At 60.6% G+C, this 15,450-nt stretch overlaps 3 protein-coding genes across 9 annotated transcripts; 2 read left to right on the top strand and 1 right to left on the bottom strand.

The window, feature by feature from the left end:
- The first annotated feature begins 1,036 nt into the window (after positions 1–1,036).
- On the top strand, positions 1,037–4,788 carry GPR62 (G protein-coupled receptor 62). Of its 2 annotated transcripts, XM_057704521.1 has the most exons (3): positions 1,037–1,049; positions 2,651–2,775; positions 2,874–4,788. In XM_057704521.1, the coding sequence occupies exon 3, from the start codon at positions 2,899–2,901 to the stop codon at positions 3,997–3,999; it is 1,101 nt and encodes a 366-aa protein (XP_057560504.1). In that variant the 5' UTR covers positions 1,037–1,049; positions 2,651–2,775; positions 2,874–2,898; the 3' UTR covers positions 4,000–4,788. The 2 variants fall into 2 exon arrangements, with proteins under 2 accessions (XP_057560504.1, XP_057560502.1); XM_057704519.1 differs by lacking the exon at positions 1,037–1,049 and having other exon boundaries at positions 2,378–2,775.
- Positions 4,741–14,713, bottom strand: PCBP4 (poly(rC) binding protein 4). 6 transcript variants are annotated; one of them, XM_057704513.1, is made up of 13 exons: positions 14,529–14,713; positions 8,388–8,532; positions 8,182–8,205; positions 8,039–8,071; positions 7,692–7,808; positions 7,455–7,586; positions 7,166–7,294; positions 6,841–6,915; positions 6,637–6,681; positions 6,499–6,562; positions 6,322–6,377; positions 6,063–6,232; positions 4,741–5,630 (listed from the first exon to the last, which is right to left on the bottom strand). In XM_057704513.1, exons 2-13 carry the CDS (start codon positions 8,466–8,468, stop codon positions 5,342–5,344), a joined length of 1,215 nt encoding a protein of 404 aa, XP_057560496.1. In that variant the 5' UTR covers positions 8,469–8,532; positions 14,529–14,713; the 3' UTR covers positions 4,741–5,341. The 6 variants fall into 6 exon arrangements, with proteins under 6 accessions (XP_057560496.1, XP_057560499.1, XP_057560497.1 ...); XM_057704516.1 differs by having other exon boundaries at positions 4,741–5,433; XM_057704514.1 differs by having other exon boundaries at positions 6,322–6,374.
- Positions 14,196–15,315, top strand: LOC130834418 (atherin-like). The gene is made up of 2 exons (XM_057704590.1): positions 14,196–14,621; positions 14,758–15,315. Exons 1-2 carry the CDS (start codon positions 14,196–14,198, stop codon positions 15,313–15,315), a joined length of 984 nt encoding a protein of 327 aa, XP_057560573.1.
- The last annotated feature ends 135 nt before the right edge of the window (positions 15,316–15,450 follow it).

Here is a 15,450-nt window from a genome sequence, read left to right as displayed (position 1 = left end):
TTGCTTTCCCGTCGGGCCCTGCTGAGCCTTCCCCAGACCCTGGTGGCTTGGGGGCTGCCCCAGGCTTGCAGGCCTAACTGGGCAGTGAGAAAGCCAATGCTCTCTCCTTCCTCTGAACAAAGACCTCAAGAATCCAGCTTCACCTCCGGGAGGCACATGCCCACTTTCAAGTTGTGGTCAAGTACAGGAAGTGGTGCCTGTGTGGACAGAGCTTAGGAAGCAGGTGACCCGGGGTTCCAGGTACAACTCAGCTGTGTAATCTAGAACACATTCCTTCCCTCTCTGAGCACCAGTTTTCTCATCTGAATAATAGAGAATTGGACCAGGGCCCTTCGAATTCCAGCAGCAGGTGAGTCAAACCCAGAGGCCCATGTCCTATTATCTACCACCCAGATCTGTGCTGATGTGGACTGTGTGGCTGTGAGGGGTTCTAGGGGCACAGGCACAAGCAAGACACAGACAAGGTCCCTGCTCTCAAGGGGACTGCACTCAAGTAAAACAGGCTCTAAATAAGTATGTGCGTAGATATGAAGTACAATATCAGGTAGGAAAAGTGCCAGGAAGAAAAATAAAGCAGGGTTAAAGGAGTTGTGATGGGAGAGTGAAACAGTTTTAGAAAAGATGGTCACTGAAGGTGGAGACCTGAATTAGGTGAGGGAGCAAGCCATGGAGAGATCTGGAGGAAGGGTGTTCTGATAGAGGAAACAGTACATGCAAATATCCTGAGGTGGAAACCAGTTTGACGTGTGGGAAGACCAGCATGAAGACTGTATGGCTGGAAGCATGGGAGGCGAGGAGGAGGAGGCGGGTGAGGTCAGAGAGGTGGGGAGAAGGCCACCTCAGCACAGGACGTGAGATTCTATTCTGAAGATGGGAAACTCTTGGAGGGATGCGTGCAGGACCATGACCTGATCTGATTTGTCTTTAGAGGGATCCACTTCAGTAGAGAGTGGATCTATAGTGTCAATCAAGATCCAGCCAACAAAACAGAAATCACTCTATGTATTCCAGACAAGAAAAATTTGATACAGGGAAGCCCAAAAGGACTGGTGAGTCAATCCCAGGATTAGCAACAGCAGGAAGTTGCTACCACTCTTAGGCTGGAAGGATAATGGTATCCCAATGCCCAGAGGCAGGGGTCACCCAGCAGGCACCAGAACCCCAGAGAGGACTGCCTGAAGGGAGCTAGGGCTATGGAGAGAGAGGATGTCTTCCACAGCGGCAGATCCAGAGGTAGATCCAGAGAGGGAAAATATGCTGGCTTCTTCCCTCATGCCACCCTCCAGCCTTCTGCTATAACTTCCATTGGCTGAATGTACCCAAAAACCAACTGACAAAGGAACCTGGAAAATCAGTTTCTTGGAAGGCAGAGCAGTGCTGGGGAAGAGTGGAATGGATCTAAGGGCAAAGAGACACAGTCTAAGGGTAAAATGACCAGAGCGAGGTGCAGGAGCGGAGGCCAGGCGATGGATTAGGAGGACGCCGAAATGCTCTAGGTGAGGGGCGGTAGTGGCTGGAGCATGGTAGTGGTGGTTAGAAATGTCCAGATTCAGACACGCTGATGGATTAGATGTGGGGTGTAAGGGAAAGGGAGGTGTCGATGGAAACTTCTGAGATGGCATTTACTAAGAGGCGGAAGACTCTGTGGAGCCGGTTGGGGCACAGGGCCATGAGTCAGGTCCTGTTTTGGGGCACAGGACTTTTGAGTAGCCCAGTAGTCCCCGTACTGGGAGCAATGTTGAGGAGGCAGCTGGAAACCCAGTTCAGGGGAGAGGAAGGAGCTTCAGACACAAATGCAAGCCATCAGGGTATAAATGGGGTTTTGCCATGGGATCAGGCAACATCACCTGGGGGACATACGCCCCACTGGAGTCACATGGCTTTCCGTGAGCCAATGCCTGGGGTGGGGGGGGGCCATACACTGACTGGCCAGGACTGGGTTTTGTGCCTAGTCAGGAATATGATATGAAAGGTGAGGATCTCGCTCACCCAAACCACATGTCCTGAGAGTTGGGGAGGAGTGGCTTCCTGAAGAAAACTCTGGGTGTTCTTAGCAGAAGGGGACTTGTTTGCTAACAGCAAAAACAAAACAAAACAAACAGCAGTTGCCCCCTAAGGCTTCCTCTCATTAGTTTCACGGTGTCTTAAAGCACCTATTCTGTGCCAAGCTAATACCAGTTGAGCAACCTACTATGCGCCAAGTCCTGTATTTTTCCCCTCACTTTACCTAGAGAACTAGCCCTCCTTAGGACCAGAGGGTACCTAGGGGTCTCCCTGCTCCAGCTCTTGTCTCACTGATACTTTAGTTTCCCCTCAGTACAAAAGCTGAATGATCTGATTACCCCCTCACTGGTGGGGATCGCAGAAGAGAGCAGATGAGGGGTGCCACTTCCCACCCCTGGTAAAGGCAGAATAGGATCTGGCTGACTCCAAAGCCCACACTCTAACGTCCTGAGTCTACACTCCAGCCTGTGCCTGCTCTGGGCCCCCCTCCCAAGACACCCCCAGCACTTCCACATCACAGCCTCCAGCCTCCAGCTGGCAGCTGCTAGGACCCAGGGGGCCGGTGCCAGGCCCTGCCCCTCCCTTGCCAGCTCTGTGTGTCTCCAAAGGGCAGCATCAGAGTGACAGCCAGTACCATCTCCAGCAGGGGCTGAGTTGCTGGGGTGGAGGAGAGAGCCACAGTCCCAGCCTTGCACCCTTCCATGGGGCTGACCAAGCCCTCAAGAGGATGGCAGCCTGGGCGTCTGAGCCAGCGCCTGGGCAGCCTGTGAGGTGAGAGGCCAGAGGAGCAAGGGATGGGTGATGGGAATGGGGGAGTGGGGCAGGGTGGGGTGGGGTGGAAAAGCTCCATTTTGCTCTTTGCATCCCAGCACAGGGTGAAGCCTGAGCGCTCGAATGGCCAACGCCACAGGGCTGAACGCCCCAGAAGTCACAGCCTCGATGGGGTTGATCCTGGCGGCTGTCGTGGAGGCGGCAGCACTGCTGGGCAACGGCGCGCTGCTGGTGGTGGTGCTGCGCACGCCGGGACTGCGCGACGCGCTCTACCTCGTGCACCTGTGCGTCGTGGACCTGCTGGCGGCCGCCTCCATCATGCCGCTGGGCCTGCTGGCCGCTCCGCCGCCAGGGCTGGGCCGCGTGCGCCTGGGCCCCGCCACCTGCCGCGCGGCGCGCTTCCTCTCGGCGGCGCTGCTGCCCGCCTGCACGCTCGGCGTGGCGGCGCTCGGCCTGGCGCGCTACCGCCTCATCGCGCACCCGCTGCGGCCCGGCGCGCGGCCTCCGCCCACCCTCGTGCTCACCGCCGTGTGGGCGGCGGCGGGGCTGCTGGGCGCGCTCTCCTTGCTCGGGCCGCCGCCTGCACCGCCCCCTGCCCCGGCTCGCTGCTCGGTCCTGGCCGGGGGCCTCGAGCCCTTCCGACCGCTCTGGGCGCTGCTGGCCTTCGCGCTGCCCGCGCTGCTGCTGCTCGGCGCCTATGGCGGCATCTTCCTCGTGGCGCGCCGCGCTGCCCTGCGGCCCCTGCGGCCCCCGCGGCCCGCGCGCGGGTCCCGGCCGCGCTCCGACTCTCTGGACAGCCGCCTCTCCATCTTGCCGCCCCTCCGGCCTCGCCCGCCCTGGGGCAAAGCAGCCCTGGCCCCGGCTCTGGCAGTGGGCCAGTTCGCAGCCTGCTGGCTGCCTTACGGCTGTGCGTGCCTGGCGCCCGCTTCCCAGGCCGCAGCGGCGGAGGCGGCCGTCACCTGGGTAGCATACTCGGCCTTCGCGGCTCACCCCTTCCTGTACGGCCTGCTGCAGCGCCCTGTGCGCCGGACGCTGGGCCGCCTCGCCCGCCGAGCGCTGCTCCGGCCCCCGCGGGCCTGCACTTCGCGGACCTGGCACCCGCGGGCCCTCCTGCAGCACCTCCGGAGGCCTCCGGAGGGCCCTGCCCTAGGCCCTTCTGAGGCGCCAGAACAAGCCCGGGATTTGGCAGGAAGGGAGAGCCTGAGCACGCCAGAGGCCACGTGAGAGATGTCTCCCAAGCTGAGCGGGGACTGGAGAAAGCAGGGTGGTATCGGAAGGGCCCATCCAGTCTCCAGCACAGCTTGTGGCAGCTTCCCTGCCTGCACTTCTGGCTCTGGAATAGGAGAAAGGGGTCTTGCAGCCTAGTGAGGCCCAGAGGTTTCTGGGAGCTAGGAATCCTGAATTCTGGGCCCAACTCTGCATGGCCTTGTACGCAGACCTACACTTCCCTAGGCCTCAGTTCTCCCATCTGTACCGTGGACCATCTACAAGGGCTCCTCCAGCTTGGGTGATCTGGACACTCATGGATGGTCCCCAGGCCAAGGAAGCAGCAGAGGTGGGCAGGGTCACAGAGAAGAGCCCCTGAGGGCTCACAGCCAAAGGGAATGGGCCAAGCAGGGCAGGGCCTGGGTTGCAGCCACAGCAGGAAGAACCAGTGGAGAGACGTTCAGAGAGACGTTCAGAAAGTCCTCCCTGACATCTGCACCAAGGAGAGGCTGGACAAAACTATTGGAACTCCTCCATCAGCTTCTAAAAATGCCCAGAAAACAACTGGATCACTTTGGTGCCAGAGGCAGGAGGCTGGACAGCATGACCCCCGAAGGGCCCGAAAACCCCAGAACTGGCATGTGGAAGGAGCCGAGGCCTAGCTGGGGCTGATGGAGTCACAAACGGGGGGTCCTCTGGGGCCTCGGCTACACCTATTTTCTGGAGGTTTTGCCAACATCCACAGTGTTTCACAGCTTCCTGGTCTCTGAGAATATTTATTCAAAAACAGGAATTGAAAAAACTGTACAGAGTGTCTGCTGCTGAGAACTCGGCCCCTGCCCCCATGCCACTCCCCCAGCTGCCCGGCAGTGCCCCCTCTTCGGGTTGCCCTCTGCCAAGCCCAGCTAGTCCATTCCAGTCAAAAGGGTATCAGTGGAAGCAGCAGGAATCTGCAGGGAGGTGGGGAGAGAAGCATGGCCCCCAGCCACCCCTAGGCCTCCTCCCTGATCCCCACAGGGGGACAGTAGGCAGGGAAGCCCTGAGGGATGGGGAGTGCATGAGTGACCCCCCCCCCAAAGTGGGGACACTTAGGATGCTCCCTGCATCCAAGCACAGAGCTAGAGGGGGTCAAGCCCCCTACCCTGGGGCTGCCGCAGCTCCCAGAACCCTGGGCCAGAAACCGCCCCCACTCCGAGAGCAGGAACTCCCACAGACCGGGGCAGGGCGGGGGGGTGCATCCATGCGACTGGGCATTAGCGGCTTTTGGGACCCCCCCGGAGTGGAGTCTCCTTGGGCAGGTAGCAGAGGCAGCCCCCTGCCGGCGGTCCGGCCCGCCCCCGTGCCTTTGCCTCAGCCGGCCTCAGTAGGGGGAGAATTTCTGCCGCTCAGCTTTCTTGCTCCCATTGGCCGCTGCCATCTTGGCAGTGTAGGCCGCCAAGCCCGGCGGCGGCCCTGGGGAGGCAGGTGGTAGAGCCAAGAAGGGTACAGGCTTGAGGCCGATGAAGTTGGAGAGGGAGATGGCGTAGGGCGTGCCCAGCAGGCCTGGGGGAGCGGTGGGCAGGGCCGTCAGGGGTGGCGAGAAGGGGGCAGGCAGGTCTGTGGGGGCTGAGCCGGGTGTCCCCCCAGAGGTAGACTTGGCCGTTTCTAGACTGGAAAGAGGGATAGAGGGGGAAGTGAAGGGGAAGGTGGGGGTGAGAAAGGGGGCAATGAGGGCAAATATAAGCGGTGAGATTAGATGGAAAATAAGAGAGGAATTGAGAACAATGACCTGGGATGCATGTGTTTGAGGAGAAGATGGGAGAGGCTGGAAGGATAGAGGCAGGAAGACAGGACAAGCAGATATAGTATCGGGTAGGGGAGAAACAGGGAGGCCGAAGACCCAAGGAAAAGAGACAGGGATGGAGGAGGAGGACGTGAGGGACAGATGTAGGGGGAAGATGGGGCAATGTGGAACGAGTGTGGCAGGGTTAGGGGAGGCAGAGGACAGGCCCAGGAGAAGGGGGGTCAGCTCTCCCCACCCGACCTGTGCCTTTCTCAGGCACATAAGCCCCATGACCTGTGATACTCCACCACACACTCACCAGGCAGTGATGAGGTACTGGGCCAGGGCGATGGAGACCGGGGAACCAGTGATGGTCACGTGCCGCTCACCAGCACCCTCTGCTTGATTCCCAATCTTGATATGTGCCCCTGACATCTGCCGGATCTCACTGATCTTGCTGCCCTGGCGCCCGATCACGCAGCCAATCAGCTGGGGAGAGGGTAGATTTCAACCCTAGATGAGGCCCAAACCTTCTGGGCCCCTCTACCCACCCTCAAACCACCCCATCCTGTGCTCACGTCATTGGGAACCAAGAACTCCTGCGAGCTGGTCTGTGAGCCAGGATCCAGTCCTGCTGGGGGAAGAAGAGGGATTGGGTGTGAGTCTGGGCCTTTCCTGCCTCCCCATGTCCTTTCCAGAGGGGCTGTCTGGCCCCCTGGGATCTGCGCCTGCTTCCTTCTGCAGGGACTGCTCACCTGGCACCATGCTGGGTGAGGCGAAGGGGACTGCGTGGCCCGAGAGCTGCTGGAGCTTGGTGACCTGTGCCAAGAAGAGGGGTCAGGAGTCAGAGGCAGCTCAGTTTGGGAAGGGATGCATGGGCTGTGGTCACTCACCTCAGCTGGGGTCACAGCCCCATACTGGCCCTGGACGGAGAAGCCCTGTGAGGACAAAGTGAGTAAAAGGGAGTTGCTGTGATAAAGCAGGGCCGTTTGGCCAGAGTCACCCCTCCCCACCTCTCCCCGGACTCTCCATGCCTTCTTCCATCCCCTCCCCCTTCTCCAATAACATATCCCACCCCTCCTGCTGTTCCCTCTCACCTGGTTGGTGGAGAGAAGGACAGTACCTAAGGAGAGGCTTGGATGATATGGGATAGTGGCTCCTTTGGGTGGGGACTGGAAGGCACAAATGGGGAGGCTCTATCAGGACCTTCTCAGGCCCCCCTGACCTCCCCAAAGGCCCTGTGTTCTCAAGGCCCTCCCCATAACCCCCAGGTAAACGCAGCCCGATGTCCTGGAACATCTCACATCGGTCCCTGCAGCCCCGCCCTACCCCCACCTGGTGTCACATGCGTAGGATTTGAGGGCCTGACAAGGCAGGCCCAGGGCCCATCCCCTGCCCTCTCTCCCTGCCCCAGGGCAGCACCTCCAGGATGACAGCACAGATCTGGCGCACACACAGGATGATGGCATCAGGCACCCCAGACACAGTGACAGCACGCTCTGTGGAGTTGGGGAGCAGGTCCCCTGCCACTTGCACCTGGGCACCTGTAGTCTGCAAGCAGAGAATGGGGGAGCCACTTCTGGCTACTCCCATAACCCAAAGCAGAGTGCCCAGGCTCGGAGCTCCCCAGGGCGTAGGAAGCCGTAAGCTCAGGTGTCCCCTCGAAACTGAAGGGTAAGACTCCCTCAGGGTGGTATCCACTTCCCCTCACCTCTCGGATCTCCTTAATCTTGGTGCCAGCCTTCCCAATCAGCGAGCCACACTGGCTTGCAGGAATGACAAGGCGCAGGGTCACTGGAGGCCTGGAGACACTCCCCCCGTTTGCAGGAGCAGCACAGAGGTCCTGGGCAGGAAGACTGGGTTGGCCATGCAGGCCCCTGCTGCTCCTTTACCCCTGGAGCACCTTCCTGCTGGGGGGATGAAGGAGGGAAGCCCGCCCGCCACAGACCTCATCCAGCTTGAAGGCAATCATGGAGACTGCATGGAAGACAGCTGCTGTAGACCCAGTGATGGTGGTGATGCGCTCAGGGCAGGAGCCCTCAGAGATGGTGATCCGGGCACTGCTCTGTGTGTACAGGACAAGCGCCGGGCAGCGGGGCTCCTCTGCTTCCTGGCCAGGAACCTGCCCGCCCCCCCACTCACCAGGCCCCAGCCAAGGCTGGAAATGGCCACCTTCTAGGGGCACTCACGGGTCATCCAGGATGGTGGATTCAGGGACGAGGTCAGACAGGCATCTCCCCTCCCCTCCCCTCCCAACCAGGTGCCCTGGGCTCCTGTCCCACACTCCATCCTCACCTGTTCCCGGATTCGCTTCACTGTCTCTCCTTTCTGCGGGACACGAAACAGAGAATGGATCTTAAGCCAAGCAGTCGTTGCTTCTTTTCCTGGACTCAGGTCTCAGGTTGAAAGGGACACACAGAACAGAACAAGGCACCTACCTTCCCAATTATGCTGCCCACCTCCTGCGAACAAGACAAGAGTGGAGTCAACAGGGTACCCATACCCCAGGCCCTGCCCTTTCCACCAGTCAGGGCAGGGGCTCCGCAGGAGACAGGATACCGAAGATCAAACTCCCTCCCAGCCCACCAGGTCTTGCCGTGCCCTTTGCCCCCTCCGGAGCCACAGCGAGGCGCTCCCCCCTCACCTTCCCATGCATCAGCATCCGCAGCGTGAGGGTGATGCTGAGCTCTGGCTCCTCCTCCAGCCCCGCATCTGAGCCGCTCATCCTGTCAGGCGGGGCTGGGGCCGAGGCCGCCTGGGAATGCGTCCACGCTGGGGCCCGGCCGGCTCTGCGGGGGCAGTGGGGAGAGGGGTTAGAGAAGAGCTCAACTGTCTTTCAGGTCCCCTGCCCTTACATGGGAACCCCAGAGCCAAGCTAGACAAACTTGCAGAGCAAGGAGACAGGAAGTTTCAAGTGTCACACTGCCCAGTTTGCTGTAGGCAACTCACTAGCCGTGTAAGCCTGGCCAGTACATTTAACCCTTCTGAGCCTCAGCTCCCCCATCGGTAAGGAGGGGGCACCAAGTCCAGTCCCCAGAGTTACGAGCATTACAGTGAGATAGGTGCACATGTGATAGGCACCCATTCTCCACAAGTATCCTTCCCTTCCCCTCGCAGATTAGAAGAAAGACAACTAGGAGGCCTATGGGAGTCCAGAGAGGGAGCCTCCTCCTTGACCTCTTGGAAGAGGGGACCCCTGTGGATTTGGCCTTGAAGATTGGGTTAAAGTTGAAAGGTTACTTCAAACAAGAGGCATTGCGTCCAGGGAGCAGAGCCCTGCTGGCTAGAGCCTGGAGGAGCAGCTGGAGAGGGAGCCGGAGCAGTCACGGGAGGTCTTGAAAGGTGGGTAGAAGTGAAGGTAGTAAGGATCCAGGAGGGTGGGCTGCGCCTGTCCACGAGAGGTCACTAAAGCAGGGGCTCCTGCGGACAGCTGCGAGTGGGGTTCATTCAGCATTGGAGGTGGGGGTGGTGTCTGGGGACCAGCCGTGTGCATGGTGGTTTTCTGAGCCCTCTCCTATATGCTGAGGAGGTTAGAAGTGTCCAGGCTGGCCATGTTCCCAGCCTGGAGCACCTTCTACTGTACCGGAAACAAATCACTTAGACTCAATGTTCTCACCCGTAAAATGGAGGGATAGCTTCCCACTTGGGACTGGGTGATGGGTAATAAAGGGATTGGGGGGCTGGGGAATGTCAAGGCCGTTAACTGATGGAGGAAGGAGGAGCTGGAGATTAGCTGCTGGGATTAGCCCAGCCGCCAGCCCTCCCCACCCGACCCCTTTTCATGCCCGACTTAATCCGGAACCTTAATCCTGCTTGGAAATCCCTCTCCTACAACGGCTGTCTCCTGCCCGCCCGCCAAGGCTCAGCCTTGATGGGGACCTCACTGGGGGACCAGAACCCGAGCAGGAAAACAGGGAGGAGACCAACTGGTGCCAAGTCTGAGCCAAGAGCAAGCCCTAACCCTGCAAATTCCTACCGCCTGGGAGGGGCAGGGGGATGAGTGTGCTGGGCTCAAGCACCCCAGGCACCTTCCTCCTCAGCCCCCTGCCCTATCCTGACTCGAGGGTCAAGGATATGGAGCTCTGTCCAATGCCCTCTTCAGAACCCCCCTTGCCAGCCTGAGCTTGGGCATGGAAGAGGAGTGGGGCTCCCAACCTAGCTGTCTCAGGAAGCCACCGTGTGGCCTGAGACCTCTATTTCTTCATCTGTACCCTGGGGATGACAACCCTGACTCCCCAAACATCCAGTAACTGTCGCCTCCCCAGCACCTGCTCCTCCCCCTGCTTCAGTTCTGTACATAGGCTCTCCAGAGGTCAGAGGTCAACGGTAGATGCTGGGCCGGTACTCTGTGAGCATCCTGGCCAGCCTCATGCTGGCTGCCCTTGCTAACATTTCCCCAGCTGCCAGCACTTCCCCCAGCAAAGCACTCGTGATGACGTGCTTAGTTTCTGTTGCCTTGGCCAGCCTGGGAGCCCCTTAGAGCAGGAGCCAAGGTTGCTACCTTCTCCTTGTATTCACAGAGCTCAGGCCAGAGCCAGACCAGAGAAGTTACTCCGAACACACTGGTTATCTGCACAGATGCATTCACCAAACAGAAGGGGAGCCTGGTGCCTAGAGAGGGTCTGTAACCTGCCCAAGGTCACAGAGAGGGGGGGCCTGGTGGGACTAGCAGGGCCCTGCCTGCTCATGTGAGGGCCTGTCTGCTTCCCCTGTCTGGCTGTCCTATCTGGGTCTGTCTGTCCTCTTCCAGGGGTGGGGAGTGGGGGCGGCTCTTCAAAGGTGGGGAGTAGGCTTTAGTAGTCCCTGAGACCCCTGCCTGGTTAGTAGACATGGGTTGTGTTTGGAAAGGACTGTACTTATCCAGAGTCACATCTTAGGCTCCAGAACTTTCTGGGGCTCAGGGACCCCTTTGGGATGGTAACCAGTGGAAGACCTGACATTGTCCCCATACCACTTGCACATCAACTCTGTGGGCAAAGGTCCTGGGAAAACAGGGCAGAAGGGTTGGGAGGTGGCCAGAACTAGGGCTGCTGCCCTGAAAAAGATGCCTGGGTCTACAGCAGAGCCCCACTGCCCCAAATTCAATGGGTGACCTTGGCCAGGCCTGCACCTGACCTAGATCTCAGTTTACCTACCTGTGCTATGTGTGTGTGTTTGCTGGAAGGGGGTGGAGGAGGGGAGTGGCTGGTCTCTCTGTGTCCCTCTTGTTCTGAGACTCAAGATCTTTCCTGTCTTTAGAGGAGAACAAGGGGTCTTGATACAGGTCTCTCTAATTATTCTCCTAGGAGCCCTAAGAACAAGCAGTCCTACTAGGCATATTGGCTTCCCTTGTACCCTCACAGGGGCTCTAGAGAGTTGTTTGCTGCTCCAGCCTGGTGGGCCCTAGGTCCCTGCTAGGCCACCCACATGGCAGCCATGTGTCATGCCACACTGACCTCCAGCTCACCTCTGGGGGTTCCCAGCCCCCTCTGGTCAGCAGGGCTCCCTGGCAGAAGACACCAAGCTCAGACCAGGCCTCTGACCTCGGGCATTCCCTCCTGCTCTCCAGACCCCTTCCCCAGATCCAGTGCCCACTCCTTCTGTCCCTGGCTTCCTGCCACTCAGGCTGGAGGGGGCGGGGGGGGGGTGACAGCTGTGTAAGCGATGGCGGCTGCCCCTTCCTGCCCCTCCCCCCCAGCTGTCTCTCTCTCATGACAGCTGCCCAATCAAAGGGCCGGGGGCTTAGCCAGCTCCCCCCACATGCAGGGATCAAGTGTCCACCCTGGCTTTGTTCTGGAGTAGGAACAATCCGGGGGAGGGGAAGGCTCCTGGGGCCAAGCAACTCAAGTGGACTGTCCCGCCCCGTGGGGGATTCCCTTGGCTGTGCTAGCCAGGGTGTCTGGACCAACTAGGGTTTGTAGACCCACCTGAGCTGAGAAGAGAGCGACTGGACCCTTTGGTCCAGTCTGCAAGTTCATCCCCCACCTCACATCCCCCAACATCCCCCTCCTGTCCCCAACCTAACAGCCTCCTTCTATTCCTACTCCAAAAGCAGCCATGCTAGCCACACCCAGTGATGCTGGGGAATGGCTCAGAGCATCAGGAGAACCAGGGCGCAGTGGGGGTGAGGGCTAGACACTGGGCCTGGAGGGGATCAGCACTGAGGGATCCTGATTGCCCTGTCCATCCTTTTCTCTGGGCATGTTCACCCTTTCTGATTAGCTAGGCCTCCATAAGAACTGGCCCAGCATCCTCGATCTATACACCCAGCCTCTCAGCCTTACAGCCTCCCAGGAAGGCCATTTATACCTACTTTATGGGAGAGTGAGGGGAGGAGGGGCCTGCAGGGGAGCAGCCTGAGGTCTGTGAGCTCCACCCTCTGGTTTCTTGACCTGGAACTGTCCTGTAGACTCAGTACCAGGTAGAGAAGGGAAGCCCTGACAAGCTGGCTGGTGCCAGAAATGCTACAGCCTCCTTAGAGCATCATTAGGCAACCCCCCAAGAGTCCTCACATCCGAGGGAAACCAAGGCAGGCCAAGGCCCAGACAGGACTCTAGGAGAACGGGTACAACTTTATAGCACAGCCTCATCCACTGGTACCCATCCCCTCACTGTCTCACCCAAATTGAAAAAGGTCTGTAGCTTCCATTCTCCATGCTGGAGATTGGGTCACTCTGCTGCTCAACAGCCATCCTTGGCGCCCCAGTGCCAAGACAGGCACTCAAGGCCCTTCACGACCTGGTCTCTGCCCACTTCTCTTGTCTCATCTCCACCCCATCCCCCAACACACCAGACTGCAAAACACGCCTAGCACCTCCAGGCCTCTGGGCCTTTGCCCAGGCTGATCCTAGCTTGAAATGCCCATCCTCCCCACTCTGTCCAAATCCTTCTCAAATGCCACCTCCTCTGTGAAGCCTTCCCCAACCTTCCAAGTGAGATGTCATCACTCAGGCCCCTCTGCCCCTCAAAGATGCCTGCAACTCAAAGAAGCCCCACTTGGGCATTTCTGAGCCTGCCTTTCCACTACACAGAGTTCCAGGAGGGCAGGAGCCAGGACCAGGCTCAGTGTGCAGGGAGAAGAAAGGGCTCACAGGGCCCAGAGGCACTAGAGACCAGCGATGGGGCTAAGGATTCCAGAGAAGCAATGAGGGTGTGGTGAGAAGACCCAGGGCATGGGGGACCAGCCACATGGGAGAGTCAGGATCCTCCTGGATAGGATTCCCAGTTCCCATTCCTCAGCACCCCCAGCTGCTGCTCCTGCTGTGTTTCTGTGTCTAGGGGCTCCCCGGTCACATCACTGGGGTGGGGGATTTGCACTTTGCTTTGAGACTTCTGGGGGCCCTGAGTGGGTTTCCCCATGGAGAAGGAAGAGCTGTGGTGCAGCACAGGTTTCACAAAGTCGGCTCAGCCTGTCATAGCTGGAACGGGCTCATCAGAGAGGAACCCGAGGCCCTGAGAGGAAGGGGCTTGTTTGTAAGGGTACATGAGAATGAGAGGCAACTGGCAGAGCTGGCAGAACCCCGGGGTCCACCTGTGCAGCTCAGAGCTCTTTCCTCAAGAGGTCAGCGCCACTAGGCAATGGTGATGGAGGCTGGAGGGGAGCAGTGATGGGAGTAGGGAGGGTGGACAGAGCCTGTCTGGGGACACAGGGCGGGGCAAAGCCAGCCTCCCTGTGGCCTGGGCCTGCCAGGGTGTGTGGGCCGCCTGCTCCCAGCCCCCCACCCTGAGCATGCAAGAAGAACAATCCCCTTGTGTTTGGGCAGCCTGAGCCTGCATGCTGATGAAGCCTGGGGGGTGGGGGCAGGGATGGGGGCGCCTTGGAGGTTGAGGGGGCTCCAGGGCCTGGAGGGGCTAGGGGACCTTCAGATGGGAAAAGGATAGGGTCCCAAGTGCTGGCTCTGAAGCAGTGAGGGTAACCCCAGGAAGGAGTGAAGGCCGGAGTTGAGATTTAAGGTCCTGAGGAGTCCCTAGGGTCTAAAAACTCTTTGTGGGAGAAGAGGAGCCTCTAGGGACACATGCTCTATTGGTCCAGCATGAAGGTGATAGTCCTGGGCTTGGTGGGGACTAAGAGCCCTCCTTCTGGGAGGAGGGAATACACCTGGCCCTGGGTGCACCCCCTTGAAGACCACTCCCCAGGGTGCCAGAGCCGGGCGGGGCACTGGGTGCCACAGGTCCCAAGATGGCGGGCCTGGGATAGGGGACTGAGGAGGCGGGCACCTCCCTCTCCTGGCCAAGCAGGCTCCAGGGCCAGGCTGAAGTGAGTAGCCAGAGCCCCCTCACCTCCCACGACTCCAGCGAAGAAGCTAGGTCAGAGCTGAGGGGCTAAAGAGCCACAGGGCATGAGGGACCACTCTGAGCCCCCCGCTGTCATTTCCACACACCCCTGGCCTGGAAGTCTGTGTCTGGCGCCCCCAAGGACTGCAGAGAATGGGAAGGGGTGTGTGCTGAGCCAGGAACTGCAGGGGAATGGCAGATGGGGACAGAGATGGAGCAAAACCAGAACCCAGGGCAGGAGGTCGAGAGAAGAGCAGGTCCAAAGGACAGAAACAGCAGGTGGGATGAGGGCCTCAAACCTGGGGTCTCAGGTCCAGGAAGCCCCTCCCTGGTACTGGGGGCTCCTCTGGCAAACCAGCGCCCCCCACCTGTGCAGGCCTGGGCCCGTGTGGGACTGGGAACGTGTTCCTCGCAGTCTCCCAGTCTCCCAAACCGGGGACCCCGGCCTGTGGACTCGGGCGCGGGCTCCCCGCCCCCGGCCGAACCCCCCAAACTTCGCGGCCCGCGGTGCCCCGCCCGGCCCGCGCCCTACCTCGCTGGGGCTGTCCTGCGGCGGCGGCGGCGCGGCGGCTGGGCCGCTCAGTCCCACATTGTCCCCGGGAGAGGCGGCCGCTCACAACTGCGAGTGACATCAGCTGCGAACAATGAGGGGTTTGACAGGCGCGGAGCCCGGCCGGCCCGGAGCCCGGCTCCGCGCCCCCCCCCACCCCCGGCCCGCCCGGCCCGGCCCCTCCCCGCCCCCTCCCCGGATCCGATTACAGCGCGGCGGGCCCGCCCCAGCGGCCCCAGTGCCGCAGCCGCCCGCCCCGCCCCGCCCCGCGCGCCGCGGTGCGCCCCGAGCGGCGGCCGCTTCCGGGAGGGCTGGGGCGACCCTCCCCCGGCGCCTCCTCCAGCCTCCGGGAGTGGGGGGCAGGGGGGAGATCCGGCCTGAAGCGCGGTTCCAGCCACGGTCCTGCCCGCGCCGCCCGCGCTGCGCCCCGCTCCCAGTCCCTTTGCTCTCGGCCAGCCGGCCCTTCCGTTCTGGGCCGCCCGCCCGGCGCCTCTGCCGAGCCCCCTGCACCCCCATCTCGGCCTCGGCCCCGCCGCCAGCCCCCGCGCGGCCCCGCTCCGGCTCGGGTCCCTCGGAGCTCAGGTTTCCACCCTCCGCCGGGCCGGGTTCCCGGCGCTCCTCGCTTCTGCGCCATCCATCCCCGCGCCGGGCTCTCTCGCCCACCAAGGCCCGCACCCCTCAGCCACCCCCAGCTTCCGCGAGGCCCGGCCCTCATCTGTCCAGGACAGGTTACCGGACCAGCTGGAGGAGGGGCCTGAGAGCTGTGTGACCCTGTGCACCCGCCCCGTGATTCCCCTAAAGCTACCCCCAGAACTCCTTTTTGGGCTAGGGTCGCGAGGGACGCGGCGCAGTTGAGTGCTCGACTAGGGAAGGGGTAGAGAGTAGCGGGAGGAGCTGGGCAATT

This window comes from Hippopotamus amphibius, chromosome 13, assembly GCF_030028045.1.
Source record: "Hippopotamus amphibius kiboko isolate mHipAmp2 chromosome 13, mHipAmp2.hap2, whole genome shotgun sequence".
NCBI lineage: Eukaryota > Metazoa > Chordata > Mammalia > Artiodactyla > Hippopotamidae > Hippopotamus > Hippopotamus amphibius.
The sequence above is the reverse complement of the archived record's forward strand: the minus strand, read 5'-3'. Positions and strand labels throughout refer to the sequence as shown.

Coding starts and splice junctions, on each gene's coding strand:
- GPR62 (XM_057704521.1), top strand. CDS start 2,899: ATGGCCAACGCCACAGGGCTGAACGCCCCAGAAGTCACAGCCTCGATG.
- PCBP4 (XM_057704513.1), bottom strand. CDS start 8,468: ATGAGCGGCTCAGATGCGGGGCTGGAGGAGGAGCCAGAGCTCAGCATC. Junction 7,587..7,691: donor TTGCCTTCAAGCTGGATGAG/GTCTGTGGCGGG, acceptor CTTCCTGCCCAG/GACCTCTGTGCTGCTCCTGC. Junction 6,233..6,321: donor AGTTCTTGGTTCCCAATGAC/GTGAGCACAGGA, acceptor CCCTCTCCCCAG/CTGATTGGCTGCGTGATCGG.
- LOC130834418 (XM_057704590.1), top strand. CDS start 14,196: ATGGGGACAGAGATGGAGCAAAACCAGAACCCAGGGCAGGAGGTCGAG. Junction 14,622..14,757: donor GCGGCCGCTCACAACTGCGA/GTGACATCAGCT, acceptor ATCCGATTACAG/CGCGGCGGGCCCGCCCCAGC.